The 14,878-nt window shown below is 32.7% G+C and overlaps 3 protein-coding genes across 6 annotated transcripts; 2 read left to right on the top strand and 1 right to left on the bottom strand.

Moving 5' to 3' along the window:
• The first annotated feature begins 6 nt into the window (after positions 1–6).
• Positions 7–5,790, top strand: LOC132699058 (serine/threonine-protein kinase ULK2). Of its 2 annotated transcripts, none has more exons than XM_060665519.1 (18): positions 7–388; positions 477–569; positions 641–724; positions 845–881; positions 955–1,131; positions 1,189–1,262; positions 1,319–1,479; positions 1,532–1,683; positions 1,735–1,830; positions 2,166–2,232; positions 2,296–2,470; positions 2,598–2,702; positions 2,826–2,970; positions 3,023–3,273; positions 3,543–3,822; positions 3,904–4,040; positions 4,232–4,367; positions 4,527–5,790. In XM_060665519.1, exons 1-18 carry the CDS (start codon positions 299–301, stop codon positions 4,598–4,600), a joined length of 2,334 nt encoding a protein of 777 aa, XP_060521502.1. In that variant the 5' UTR covers positions 7–298; the 3' UTR covers positions 4,601–5,790. The 2 variants fall into 2 exon arrangements, with proteins under 2 accessions (XP_060521502.1, XP_060521501.1); XM_060665518.1 differs by having other exon boundaries at positions 8–388; positions 2,106–2,232; positions 4,527–5,788.
• Positions 5,791–6,132: 342 nt separating this feature from the next.
• On the bottom strand, positions 6,133–9,854 carry LOC132699059 (rho GDP-dissociation inhibitor 2). Its single transcript, XM_060665520.1, has 4 exons — positions 9,718–9,854; positions 7,734–7,925; positions 7,370–7,594; positions 6,133–7,314 (listed from the first exon to the last, which is right to left on the bottom strand). The coding sequence occupies exons 2-4, from the start codon at positions 7,909–7,911 to the stop codon at positions 7,115–7,117; spliced, it is 603 nt and encodes a 200-aa protein (XP_060521503.1). The 5' UTR covers positions 7,912–7,925; positions 9,718–9,854; the 3' UTR covers positions 6,133–7,114.
• A 623-nt stretch (positions 9,855–10,477) lies between these two features.
• Positions 10,478–13,939, top strand: LOC132699311 (ribonuclease Z, mitochondrial). Of its 3 annotated transcripts, XM_060665953.1 has the most exons (15): positions 10,478–10,566; positions 10,615–10,842; positions 10,904–11,090; positions 11,199–11,354; positions 11,406–11,478; positions 11,533–11,805; positions 11,854–11,998; positions 12,061–12,232; positions 12,285–12,439; positions 12,538–12,689; positions 12,748–12,808; positions 12,861–13,173; positions 13,222–13,411; positions 13,467–13,690; positions 13,743–13,939. In XM_060665953.1, the coding sequence occupies exons 2-15, from the start codon at positions 10,682–10,684 to the stop codon at positions 13,917–13,919; spliced, it is 2,439 nt and encodes an 812-aa protein (XP_060521936.1). In that variant the 5' UTR covers positions 10,478–10,566; positions 10,615–10,681; the 3' UTR covers positions 13,920–13,939. The 3 variants fall into 3 exon arrangements, with proteins under 3 accessions (XP_060521936.1, XP_060521935.1, XP_060521937.1); XM_060665952.1 differs by having other exon boundaries at positions 10,484–10,842; XM_060665954.1 differs by lacking the exons at positions 10,478–10,566; positions 10,615–10,842 and having other exon boundaries at positions 10,982–11,104.
• Positions 13,940–14,878: the final 939 nt, after the last annotated feature.

Genomic DNA, 14,878 nt, shown 5'->3' with positions numbered 1-14,878 from the left:
ATCTTGGCAGAAGAGAGAAAGAGAATCGATATTTGTGTAAAATTAGGCAGAAGTTTATTTGTTTGGCATTTTGCTGATAATAGAATTTCGTTTGCGAATTTTTGTTATGAACAGTTTTTGATCGACGGCACAGCACGTGTAGAAATGTATCTAGTGAATATTGCTGAATAGCGAAAATTGATTTAAATCTAATGTCAAGATGTAGATCCAAAAGTAAACTGTTTGTTCTCCACAATTTTTAGGACAACAGTGTGTTTTAAATAAGGCCAAATTGGTGTTTTGTATTTGAACCTGCAAAATGGACACCATAGGAGAATATGAATACACAACAAAAGATATTTTGGGTCATGGAGCATTTGCAGTGGTATTTAAGGGAAGATCTAAAAAGGTAGTTTTCATGATAGTATGCCCTAATTTTGTATCACTAAGAATGCATTACTTTCAATGCCTTTAACCACAATATTTTATCTCTTTAGGATGCGGGTCATGTAGTGGCTATCAAAAGTATTGCCAAGAAGAATTTAGCCAAATCACAGAATCTTTTAGGAAAGGAGATTAAAATTCTAAAGGTACATTTTCTTTTTATTTAGCATTTGGTATAAAAAGAGTATAATTCCGTAATTGTTTACTCTGATTTCAGGAGTTAACTCTACTCCACCATGAACATGTTGTGGCTCTACTTGACTGTAAGGAAACAACAAATAATGTCTTTCTGGTTATGGAGGTAACTTGTTGAATTAACTGGCTTAATATTTGTGTGTTTACCCATTTTTTGGGAAAACTGCAAATGTTTGAATATTAAACTTGAGGTACCAAAATGTATTTTGATTTTATTTCATTTCAGTATTGCAATGGCGGAGACCTAGCTGATTATTTAGCAGGTAATTGTTAAGCAGTAAATTGCTTCTTCCAAAATCCATTTTTCAGACTTAACTCAAAATTAAATAATTTTAGCAAAAGGAAGCCTTAGTGAAGACACCATTCGGTTGTTTCTAAACCAATTGGCTGGTGCAATGAAGGCTTTACATACCAAAGGAATAGTGCACAGAGATTTAAAACCCCAAAATATCCTGCTTTCACATAGTGGTGGAAAATTACATCCACAGCCTTCTGAAATAAAGTTGAAAATCGGTGAGCGAGCACACAAATTTTTGTTATTTGTTTTATATTTTTGGTTCATTCATCTAGCTGATTTCGGCTTTGCAAGGTTCTTGCAAGATGGTGTAATGGCGGCTACGTTGTGTGGAAGCCCTATGTACATGGTAAATTTTTTTCAATTGAGATGGTAGAGTTGCATTTTATTGAAATAATTATCTAGGCTCCAGAAGTAATAATGTCTTTGCAATATGATGCAAAAGCGGACCTTTGGAGTCTAGGAACCATAGTATTTCAATGTTTAACTGGAAAGGCACCATTCCAAGCCAGTTCACCCCAGCAATTGAAAATGTATTATGAGAAGAATGCAAATTTGGCTCCTAAGTAAGTGGGGAAGTATTACCTCAGGTGGCTGTGACAAGATTTATATTTTCAGAATTCCACCAAGCACAAGTCCAGAACTCCATGACTTATTGATGGGCTTGTTAAAAAGAAATGCTAAAGATAGAATGAACTTTGATGTTTTTTTCAGTCACAAGTTTCTTCAGAGGGTGGAATCTCCATCCACTCAAAGTCCTTTGCAAGGAGGTAAAAGACGATGTTATTACTATAACTTTGCACTTAAAATTTTTCTTGAAGAATTACCAATGCCTATCTATGGATCTTCGCCTGTAAATAAAGTGGTGAAGCCTTCGACTCCCACCAGGGTGCAGGCAGCACCCGTTTCTCAACCAGGTAACGTTGCCAAATTTGGTGGTTTCATTTTTGCTTTTAGAATTAGAAAGCGCTGCAAGTGCCTCAAGGCATTTATTTTATTAGTGAGATTAGATTTCCAAAAGAAGCTCAAAAATAATGAGCTTATTTTATAACTCATTTTTCAATGTATCTATGCTTTCCTAATCAATCAATAAGATCTAACTGCAAACTAACCTCTTGGTGGATGCATTTAACATGAGCCCGGACCAAGTCAGATTAACAAGTCCTTCTGCCATAATGCTTTTCGCTTGTAGAATCTCCCCGATCTACAAGAAATGCTCTCAGTTCAAGTCCTGAAGATGATTATGTTATAGTTCCGCAGAACATTCAAATTCAGTCAGATCAATCTGTGGACAGCAGCCTTGAGAAAGACAAACCTGGGTGAGCGGCTGATGAGCTAAATTAATGAAAGCATTAGTATTTTTTGTTTTATGGAAATTCTAGTTTGAAGTTGCCTGTTAAATCATCCCCTCCAAGTTCTGATCCTGCATTGAATAGTCCAACAAGGCCGAACTTCTTACCCATATCAGAACCAATTCCAGTCCCAACACAGAAAGAGGCTTATCAGAGAATGTATAATCAGAGCAGTAAGAAAGAACCCCCATCTTCGCCTGTGGAGGTGAGATCTTGCCAAAAACTATAAGTTTAATTTAAATATTTTTTCCTTTTTAACTTCTCAAATATTTTAATTAACTAAGTTTAGTCTCTACAATATGTGTGTTATTAAGTAGTTACTATTTACATAGATTTCAAGTAGTAGTGTACCTCGTTCGCAACCCATTAGCATGAGGAGGCCACCAGATAGGCCAATGAGCACTGACATCGACATTGCTTCAATGTCTCCTCCTTCAGTAAGCATTCTATATATTATTTAGTAGTAATTTGCGTATTGCTTCATCATTATGTTAATAATTTATGGAAGATTGGCTATATTCATATTCACCAAGATCTTTACTACATTGGTGGGCTTGTAGGTACAATTTGTGATTGGCACTCCACCAGGAAGAAGACGATCCACATCAGGTAGTCTATGTGAAACTCCCCCGCCACCAAACATTTGGACTGTATCTCCCACCAGCGCTAAAAACATGCCGTTAAATTCGCCCTTGCGTAGATCCGGTAAGGGTCGAGTGGACTCTTGATATTTTTGTCGGTTATCGCTGTTTTTCAGGCACTTCTCCTCCCGTTTTGAGTGGTCCTTTAGCACGGGTCCCCATTCTCAGCAGCCCCAATTTATCTGATAACAATAACTTAGGAAAGACTCCAATCATACCATTTTGCACTAGAGCTGTGACTTTGCCCGAGATATCAGAAATGGGCAATTACCATAGATTATTTAGTAATGAATCTTCCACCAGCAACGAAGCGCCGCAACCCATATCTTATACGTCGCCCGAACTTCCTGAGGAAACGCTTTTAGAGGTAACCCATTAACATATACATACTTCATCATATTTGTTAATGACATGAAAAAACTCCCTACTTTTTACAGTTTTTTTTATTTCCTTTAGTGGTTACTACCTTAATGTATAATGTATAAACCTTTCTATAATAAATATCAAAATACATATAAAAAATATGTTGTCAAAGTTTTAAGGCAGCTTTTTAAACAAAAAACTTTTCCGCTGTTCTTTTTATTCCTTCTCGTGGAAAATGCAAAAAAGCTAACAGCCGTGATGCTTCCTCCACAGAAAGAGCATAATGAGACCCTAGCCAAAATCAATTTTGTGTTAGCGCTTAGCAACTGTATCATAGAATTAGCAGCACAGAGAGCGGCCCCTATTAGTGCTTTGGTAAATGTAAGCACTAGAGGTAGTCCCCAGTCAAATTTGCCTGCTTCAGAACTGGACAGGAGAACAGAGCAATTGGTATTATTAGTGCGGGCTCTGCAGCTTTTGAGTTCTGGGCTGGCGCTTGCAACGAAGCAGCTGAAATCGGGTCAGTTAAGACCCAGTACAGCCGTTAAGAATGGTAGGTATCAAGTATGTTTACCTTAACAATAATATAGATGTCTGCCTGAATTTTTGCTACTCTAAATTTATTTTTTCACAGTCGTTTCAACGTTAAATACAAAATTCAAAACAACGTTGATGGAGTGCAAACAACTTAATAGCAGCGGTTTGCTTAATAAAATTGGTACCACCGATATTACAGCAGACAAAATTATTTATAATCATGCAATTCAAATGGTGAGTGCTGATACAGAAAGGGTTTGAGCAACATTTGGCTTTTTACAAATATAATTCAAAGATTCATATAGTTTTGCACTGTCAAAATTACTCCAAAAAATATATTTTATAACATTAATAACCCAGAGAGTTAAAATTAAAAACAGCCCTTTCTTTGACTCGCATTATAGAGGACTACAATTAATTTTTAGTGCCAGACAGCAGCTCTAGATGAACTATTTGGTAACCCTGAAGAATGCTTTCAGAGATATCAGACGGCGCAGATACTCTTGCATAGCCTTTCTCAGCAAGTTCACAATCCTCAAGACAGGATTTTGTTAAACAAATGTAAGTTTTATTTGTTCTATAAAATTAAAAACTTCGCATAATTGTTCTACTTAAACTAAAGTACTTTCACTTTTTCCGGATAAACTCACTTCAAAATAGAGGCACAAATTTTTTGCCACCTGTTAAAATTAAATGTTATATGTCCTGCTTTTTTTTTAGATAAAGACGCTGTGGAAAAACGCTTGTTTGTTTTGCAACAGCAAGGCTACATTTTCGCGACGGATCTAAATTAGTAATTTACCATCAGAATGTTATGTTAAAAATTTGTCAGTCGTTAGGGTGGGTTACGTTGTTATCACTTTTTTTGAAACTTGAAATTCCAACGCTACCAGTATTTATTTATATTGGTAACAAATGGGAAAAACTGGGATTATTGCAGTCACCCTGTTCCTATTATTCCAAAGCATATTATTTAGAAAGAAAAGTGTTGTGCTGTATAAAATTTCTCTTCAACAACTTAACCTACATCAGAATTGCCAGCAATTTGAAAAATTGATATTCCCATATTTGCCCAAATTTTGTCTGACTGAAATGATATTTTGAAAGTAAAATACGTTTTGCGCTTCCATAAATGTGAAGTGAAGATTTGAAAAGGTTTATTTAAAAATTAAACCTTGGCCAGCAGAGCATTTCCCTTTTAATTTTTATAAATTCCTCTCCTGTCCCGCAACCATTCTGCAGGTATTTTTAGTTCAAAACTATTGGAAAAGTTGATTTTGACTTTGACAGACTGCAAAAAATATTTTTTTTTAGTCGGTTCAACGGAAATCTTACTTTTTGTTATCAATTTGCCATAACAGCAGACACTTTGGAAATAAAATTTATGTATAACTAAAATTATTAGAAAAATGTATCTTGAAAATTGAAAACTTCTTCCACTCTGAAGAAATACTGTGTGCAAATTTTCCAAATTGCTGAAAATTTTGCATATACAACAATGCAGTTTCATAATAAAAGACAAGGTATTTTGTTACAAAGTGAATGTTTTGTCTGTCATCTAACAAAATAAGTTTCATAGTTAATACTGGGTGAAAGGTTTTTATTTATTAATAAGCATATTTTACCAGCTAGTTTAGTATGGGTTTGATGGTTGTGTGTTTTTTTTTATTAACAGTTGATTTTTTTTAAATAAATTGTTGACTGACTCAGGTTAAGATTGATGTAATGATATTGTATGTAAAAAAAGTTATACATATTAACAATATGCGCTCTCGATTTTAGGTTAGTTTTATATTTTATATTATAGGAAGGCTGATTGGAAGGATTACTACATGAAAATAGAAAAGAATTGGTCTTGACCAGTGTGCAATATTTGGGTTATGAATAGTTCATTGCTTATGTATAACCATCTAAACAATATTCATTTGTTTACTAATTTAATTTAGTACTCCAAAAAACAATAAAAAATCCAGTAACATATACATCGACTTTTCTTAAAGTCCCCACATTAAATATTTTTCTTGCATTTGGATTTAATTGGGTCGGATTTTCCACCTGCCGCTTCTACCTTCGGGAGAAAATTTATACTGAAGTTTTAAATATGAATTCAAAAAAAGTTACATTAAAAGTGAGACTTTCATCTTTATCTCGTATAGTTTACTATAAAAAGCAAGTGTGACTTAGCTGCATTTTTATTTTTCAACTTATCACTAAAGGAGTCTATTGGCAATAAAATGATGGGCTATAAATATGAAAATATACTTTGGATAAATATAAGTTTAATCCATTATCCAATCAAAAACACATATAAGAAAAATTGCAATTCAAGCATAGACCAGTACAGAATAAAAATACACAATATGTTCAATAATTAACTACAAAAACGTTTTGGTTTTAAGCTATAACCGTAACATATCCGTTAAACACACCATATCTTTTAATATTGTCTTAATTTCAATGCTTAGTTTAGAACATATTATTAACTTGTTCCTTTATCTCTGATGATTTTATTGCCGTATAAATATACAGGGTGTCTCAGAAAAAAAATCTAATGCGAGTTATGCAAGATAAGCCTCAAAGTCGATTGTTTTGGTAAAAGGCCTATCAAACTGGAAGGGTAGTAAGAAATAATGTCCCCCAAGGGGTTATTGTACTTTTTGACCTCAAAATAAATAAAACATAATATATAACTTAATCCAGTTTACTTAGTGTTTGGAAATTAGATATTTTTAAGAAAAGTCGCGCAAAAGTTTAATGCATTGGAGTGTCATCTGTGTTAATTTTTGTCCATACATCCAAAACTCCCTGTCTAAATTGAAAAACCAGAATACATAGGTAAAAGCGTTTTTCCGACCAAATGGCAACACTGCACTGGCTGATATTCAGTTGAACAATGTGAGGTAAGATCAAATTGACAGTCTTGGTGCTTTTGTTGTTGTATATATTACCTGAGCAATTAAGGCTTTAAATTGAATATTCTCAAGCCTAACACAATATTACCACTGAGCAGAAATTTCCTTTACAAAAGTGCAACAACAACATCTAAAAATGCACAACACAAAATTTTTTTATGATTATTAAGGCCGTTTTACTGATTTCACACAATCAGCTAAATATTTCAAAAATTTTAAAAGTACATGTAGAAAAATAACAAAACGGGCTTCCAGATTAATACTAAGACTACAATACTTGCCGTTTTTTTTATTACTCGCAGTGGCACCCGCAATTAGGCTTTACACAAAAAAAAGAAAAACAAGATATTTCTACGTTATGAAAATATTCTTTGAAAAATAGCACCAAGGTGTTCCTTAGTCTTTCCAATCTTTTTTAATTTCAAACGTCCACTCCCATTTAAGGTGCTCATTTTTGTCATCATCTGTAAACAGAGAGTAGACTGTGTAAGTACCGCGAGCAACCATGCCTGAAGGAGCATCTTCTGCAGGAGTAGTATATGACTGCATTTCTGTCTTAGGTGCATAGGAACCTACCATGTGTGTCATTTTGTCCACTAAAATATTTTTAATATTAACCTGTCATTTGGGTTAAAAGTCACAAATGCTTACCTGGTATTCCCATTTTACTTGTCTTTTGAATGTATTTCAATCCATGTACAATTTCTCTTTGTACAATAAATTCAATCCTAATTCGATATGACACACCCTCTTTAATGGTAAAGGTCTCTTTCTTCAATTTTGAGAGGTCACGTGTTAAATCTAGTGACAGCTCAGGTCGATCTGCCACCACAAGAACCAATCGTTTAACTATAACTTTCCTTGGATTATCTGGTTCTAAAAAAATGCCAGTGTTATTCCAGGATTTGTTTTTTTTTTAGTTGATTTAGATTATAGTACTACACAAAACTATTAAATATTTTAGAAATGACTAGAAGTTCTGTTCATTGTTTTATTTTATGTATAAAAGTCTAACCAACTACAATAGGTCCAGCCTTTGCTTGTCCTAACAGAGTCTCTTTATACTTGCGTAAACTTTCATCATCCTGATCTATTTGCAACAGCTCATCAATAGTCTTTTCTGGAGGAGGTTTGTAATTTGATTCAGGTTCTTTTTCCAAATCATCAGGGGTGGTAACTTCTTCAGTAGACATATTGAATTTTAAACCTAAAATACAAATTAGAGATTAACCTTAAAACTTAAAAACAGTTGAAATTATGAACTGGAAAAATTATAATAATAATAATTTATTGTTGTTCAATTGATTATAAATATTAACAATTATTACATTACATTACATTACAAGTTTCTAGAACCTTGGTTGTTTTAATTTGATAGTTATGTATATATGTATATAAGTGTTTTTTTTGTATTTTGTGTATAGCTCAATTCTATCTGGCTTACAAAACTTTAATTTCATAGATTGCGAATAGTTTCTCAAATAGATGTTGTAGAGAATGTGTTGGGATATTTGGAACAATGTAATAAGGACATGATGTATCCACCCTTTGTGTAAAATGCAAAAACACCTCAACCTTCTCAAAATATAAATGCAATAATAAAAAATAAAATAAAAACAAGATTGTTTTCTTGCATTATTTTTAGCATTCACTATTGGCTTGTTGTCACTTAACTTTTTGATTTATGTATAAAAAAGTGTGTATTTCTTCTGCACTAGAAAATAATTGCCAAATGTGGGTATAGTTAGTATGGTCCATTTTTAGCGACAGATAGATCACATGGCATCAAGATATTATTTTACATGTGACAACAAGCTTGAGTCCAACCAACCCTTCCCGCCTAATAGCGGGAGAAGTTGGTTGGATTTTTATAACAGTTTTCCACCAATGGATGATTACAATTATAGCAGTATCAACTGCAAAACATTTGTGCATTCCTAGTTTTTTTACATAAAACTTTGTAAATAAACGGTATATACTAATTATTTCTGTTATATAAACACTGATTTCGCAACAAAATTGAACTGACGAGTTGGAGATATTGATGTTTGGTTCTCGCAATATACTAACCTAACATTTATATTTGATTTGATTTTTAATTGTTACATTACTAGTAACAATTACAGCACACATTATCAAAAGTTAACAATCGTCAACAATAATCTTTTGGCCGAACTATGGTATCTGGAACTTTGAAATTCTAATAAATTTAAAAAATCAAATGGATGAACATCCACTTTAATTTTTGTAAGTTATCTAGATAGAGTTCCACTGTTTTTAAAATTTTCACCTTATTGTCACAAAATTTTGACTTTGGAAATGAAAAACTTTTATTGGACTGCAAAATCGTGATCATCTAACGAGAAGGTGCTACATAGTGATCTTGTAGGAAAAGATATCTGAATAAAATTTACAAACTAAACAGAACCATATTTTTTTACTAAGACACATTTTTTTGGAATTAAATACTGAAATCCAAGTAGAAAATGAGGTTTGCTATAAAATAATATAAATGTAAATATGAAATAGCGGTGTATTTTCGATACTTGTGGTATCTAATGTTTTGTTTTGTATTGGAATGATTGTAATGATACAGTGTAATTTTCTCTAAGATCCAATGGCTTTCATTTATAATGAACACCCCATATAGTTCAAATACATTTTTTTTAGATTCAAGGACATATATATTTACATACGTACATTTGGCATTTTATAGTAAAATTGATATGGAAGGTCATGGAATTTATAAAAATGGAAGAGTGTAGATCCACACGATATGATTCTAAGCAAATAAATTTAAATATTTTTTCACTACAGAAGTGTAAAAAACGATTGATTTTGTACTTGAAAAAAATATTTCTGAATATAGAGCAAATATACAATTGCGTTAAAATTGTACGTACATTGAACTTATCGGGTAAAGAAAAACCGGAAACTTATCAGCGAGCATCACATTTCAGTTTGTCTTGAAATAATGGATATTTTTTGTGCCTACATACCTTATAACACTGAAATGGAAAAAATCACGAAATTGGATTAGAGAGACTCAAAATCAAATCTTATTTTAAACAAAAAAATATAAAATAAATTTTTTGGGTGTATACCCCCAACCTGGCCACAAAAACTATAAACCATAGGAAACAAAATGGTCAGTTGTGCATGTAATCGAATAATATCGGATAGAGTGCATGTTCTGTTAATTACCGATTCGTAACTGTTGTATTCAAAAGTTTTTGAATAAATATCCTGATTTGGAAAATTATTAGAAAGTTTCAGTTAAAGTTTACGCTCTTCATGTCGTTTTTTTGCTTTTAAAGCCATAAATTTAGCTTGAAAATAAGTTTCTATTAAAGAACTTTGTGACAAAATGTCTTTCAAGTAAGAAACTTATTGTACTTCACATATGCCCATTTACGGTCGGCGACCGTAACGCTTCGGAAGTAATGTTTCTTTTCGGTTTTTTCAAAGATATAAGCATTTTGCATCAAGTAGCCAAAAATTGCGAGAATCTGTGAATGTTCTCTGTTATTTTGGGCTATTAGCTTAAAGTAGTACTAATATAAAAAAAACGCCATCCGCCAGCTCTCGTCATGGACCAATTCAGAATGGTATCAATGAATTTTTAAAACGATTACAATGTTTCGTAGCAGACCGAGGAGGTTAACCCGCTTTCAACCTTCACCATTTTTTTTCGATACACCATAGATTACGATAGCTATAGAGATAAACAGTTTTACCAATCTACCAATTTTGTCTATGGTTTTTTAAAGACTTGGTTTTTACAAGTTCATTTTCCATTTCATAAAATCACTTAAACATATTAACATTAAAAAAAAATTGTGGCACGGGTATTTCTTCATGACTTTAGCCATTTTTATTATATTCAGGCATTTCAGATTGTTGACGAAATTTGGATTTTACGCTACAGATTTCAATTCTAACCTAGTCAAAAATTTTAGCGCAATGCCAAAAGATCGTGAATATATAGCAAGTATTCAGAAAGGAAGAATAAAAATCAAACAGAAGAATGCTAAATATGCGCCTGGAAGAGTCAGCATACATTGTTTGGGGACCGGTGCTAAGGGTGCTCCCAAAGCAATGTATTTGTTTTCTGACCAATCGAGGTACCTATCAGAATTGAGTTGGGTGCTATTTTTTAACTGTCAAGTCTGATATGTTTTTCAGATATTTATTTAATTGTGGGGAAGGTACACAAAGGTTAGCCCATGAGCACAAAGTGAAGTTATCCAAATTGGAACACATTTTTATCACTCAGCCTGTTTGGGAAAATATTGGTGGGTTGCCTGGAACTGCATTGACCATACAGGATGTTGGGGTGCCTCAAATTACTTTACATGGTCCTCCAAGCTTGGTGAGCAAAAAATTGTAGGTTCAACTGCTTGAAATAATGATGTTTAGCCAATTATTTGATATTGCAATGTTTCTTATATGTTTAATTTAATTTTGCTCCCTCTTTTAGAGTGAAATTTTTGCAGCAACCAAAAGGTTTGTAATATTAAGAAATTTAAAAATTGTGATGGCTAAAAGTAGTCAAGAAACTATGTTTGAGGACAATGTTATTAAGGTCAAATATATTCCTTTGTCGAAGAAGTTTGAACAAAATGTTTCAGAACAGGTGTTGCTTGACAAATGATTGATTGTTGTATTTGTAATTTGTTTTTTTTAGATTGCTATTTCAATGCCAACTTCTAGTGGAAATAATATTGTTGAAGATGATATAGATTACTATGCACATGAATGTAAGTCCAGTATTAGAAATTCTTCATTGGCATTATTCGGTATTTAATTTTAAGGCAGTGGTAAAAGTAAGAAATTGGAAATTGTATCCTCAGTTTCTCAAAATCTTCTACTTCAACAAAAAGAAATGGGCAATGTGATGTCTTATATATGCCAACTCCAAGCTCGGCCAGGTGCTCTAAACTTAGATGCATGTGTCAGAAAGGGTGTGCCTCCAGGACCTTTATTGGGGAGATTAAAGAATGGTGAAGACATTGTTTTAGCTAATGGTACTGTTGTGGCATCTTCCCAAGTCAGGGAGCCAGATGATCCAGGGCCAGTATTTTTAGGTATGTTTAGCTTTATTTTTATATTATGATAATTAAACATATTTTTAGTTGTTGATTGCCCCAGCGTAGATTACCTTGATAATTTCGTAAACAATAGAGAATTTAAAAAACACCAAAAATTTGCCGGTAAAGATGATGAGGCTGCTTTTCTAGTCGTCCATTTCACACCACAGGAAGTTATGCAACATCCAGAGTAAGTTAGTAGCTAAATCTTTCTTTGGTCTGTTAGCTTTACTGGTTACTGATGTAATTTAGTTATAAAAAGTGGATGGATGATTTTATCCCCAGTACACAACATATTTGTTTAAATGAATCAAATGTTTGCCTGGGAAGTGTTGCAGTTCATAGGATACAGTATAAACTCAATTTGTTGTCACCAACATTTTTTCCATTACTTGGCAGTAGAGGTGCCCCGTTAACTACAGATGTAAGAATACTTAAATTTTGCTTTAAACTTTCATTACATTTCATATGTTTAGGGCTGTGAGAGTCGAGTTAGTAAAAAACCAAAATACAGAGGTTTAGAATTGGAAAACTTAAAAATTGAACCTGTGGAAACTAAATCTGATGAAAATTCCAGGGTTGTAAATACCCTGGCCTGTTATCATTTACGTCCAACGAAAGGGTTTGACAGGTATGATTTTCTTTTATTTTCATCCGCACTAAATATCGGTATTTTCAAACATTTTGGCTAGTAGTTTTCATAACTCATGACGTTACTTTTAAATATAGTTCTTCAGAAATTAGACTGGATCCCCAAGAATATATAGATGAAACACTCTCTTTAGAAGATTTTCCCAATGTTTTAAAAGAACTGCAGCAAAAATTAAGCGCTAAGCAATCGGTTTTAAGCATTAGAGAATTTCCTAAAGTATTATTTCTTGGTGAGTTTCATATATTTGATATATGATTAATAAATCTTCTAAAATTGTATTTTATTAGGTACAGGATCCTGTATTCCAAATAAAACTAGAAATACTAGTGGAATTTTAGTTCAAACAAGGTAAGTTTGGTCCAGTTTCCTTGGTTACAATTACATTTCAATTTTTTTAAAGTGAAAGTAAAAGTATCTTATTAGACTGTGGTGAAGGCACCTATGGACAGCTTGTTCGTTTTTTTGGACCAGATATGTCTAGAGAAGTCTTAGCAAGCATTGATGCCATTTACATTTCTCACCTCCATGCTGATCATCACATAGGATTGATAGGTATGCTTCAGGGACGAAAAAGAGCTTTGGAGGAACTGAATAAACATAAGAGTGCTGTGTATTTATTTGCCCCTCATCAAATTTTAACTTGGTTGGATTTTTATGATAAGTTTTTTGAAAGCATTGGAGAAGAATACATGCTCATACCAAATGCTGATCTTGTAAGTTGCATATCATCATCTTTCCATTAAATAATGATTACGTTGCAGGTTATGGGCAAAATAGCTTGCGAAGAATCAAAACGAGTGAAGATTTTAAACAATTTAGAATTAAAAGATATCTGTACATGCGGCGTTCAGCATTGTCCAAATGCTTTCGGTTTATCAATAACCCACAAAGATGGCTACAAAATTACATATTCTGGGGATACTATGCCTTCCGAGAATCTAGTGAAACTTGGTAAGGGAACATGCAAAAAAGGTTTCGTAGTGAGATTCTTTTTTTTTCAATTTAGGGATGGGCTCAGATGTTCTGATTCACGAAGCAACTATGGAAGATGACCTGGGCGAAGAAGCAGTCACCAAAATGCACTCAACAACCTCTCAAGCAATACAAATCGGTAAACGTATGAGCGCGAAGCACATAATTCTAACTCATTTCAGTCAAAGATATGCCAAATTGCCGAGATTTAACGATAATTTTGACGATAACGTCTGCATTGCTTTCGATAACATGCAGGTATGATTTGATTTTTAGGAAAAAATATGAATCTATTAATTTTTTTTTAAAGATAAGGTTGGATGAACTTCCTCTGGTACCCAATTTATATCCAGCTTTAAAGGTAATGTTCGCCGAACAGTATGAAGAACTTGAACACAAGGCTGTTAAGAGGCAGAGGAGATTGGAAAAGGACGAGGCAGTTCGAGCAAAAACTTTGTCGAGTAACTTACATATTTTACAAAAATAAAGAATTTTACACCAAAGAAATTAAACTTCCCTGAATACAATTTTATGATTTATTGATATATAAAATTGATAGCAACATTTCTTGATTACTTAATAATTGTATAATTATAAAAGACTTAAAAAATAAAACTTAAGTTTAACAAAAGAACTTTCGCAAATAGTTTCAATACAACATAAGCTAAATATATTTCTTAGTTTTCCGCCACATCTGTAACGAAATATAAACTCTCTTCTTATATACACTCTTTAAGAATCCGTCAAAAGCTACACTTTTCAAATTTACGTAACAGCTGGCGCAGTTATTTTTTATTCCAAGTTCGAAGGCGATACCAGATACAAAAAATGGTTTATTTTTCAAGCACTTTCACTAATTTTCAAGTTCAGTATAGAATTCCCAACCTGAAAGAGCCTGAAGGTATTTTTAATATAGCACCGATCGCTGATAAAAATGTATTTCTTCTGTTTTTAATAAATAAGTCCTAAAATTGACTAAGTAAGGATTTAATGAATATAATTTGTGCATAAGAAATAAGAACGTAGTTAGTTTCAATGACGAAAATAATGAGAAAAACTTTAATTGTCAGACCTAATGTCACTGATTAAAAGAAATATATAAACTTAGGCCGATAATAATAACACACAATAAAAATAAAGAGAGGATAGGATTTTAACAAAAAGCATTTCTTCTAAATCACATCCACCGTATTTTTTCGCAAAAAAATACATCTCAACCAAAATACCTTCACCTCTTATTTTCTCCCAAGAAATAATAAAAATCAAATAACCAAAACAAACATAACAATCTTTAATATAAATTGATGATGAACAAACACCACACAATATCAAAGAATATTTAATAAGTCAAAAAAAAAATATATATATATTTTAATAGGTACATGTAGTCCTGCAACTTGGGCTCGAAAAACATATACCTAACCATAAGCAACGATTAAATAATTA

This window comes from Cylas formicarius, unplaced genomic scaffold, assembly GCF_029955315.1.
Source record: "Cylas formicarius isolate icCylForm1 unplaced genomic scaffold, icCylForm1.1 PGA_scaffold_3__17_contigs__length_32017465, whole genome shotgun sequence".
NCBI classification, from domain to species: domain Eukaryota; kingdom Metazoa; phylum Arthropoda; class Insecta; order Coleoptera; family Brentidae; genus Cylas; species Cylas formicarius.
Note: the sequence above shows the minus strand (reverse complement) of the source record. Positions and strands in the feature narration are given on the sequence as shown.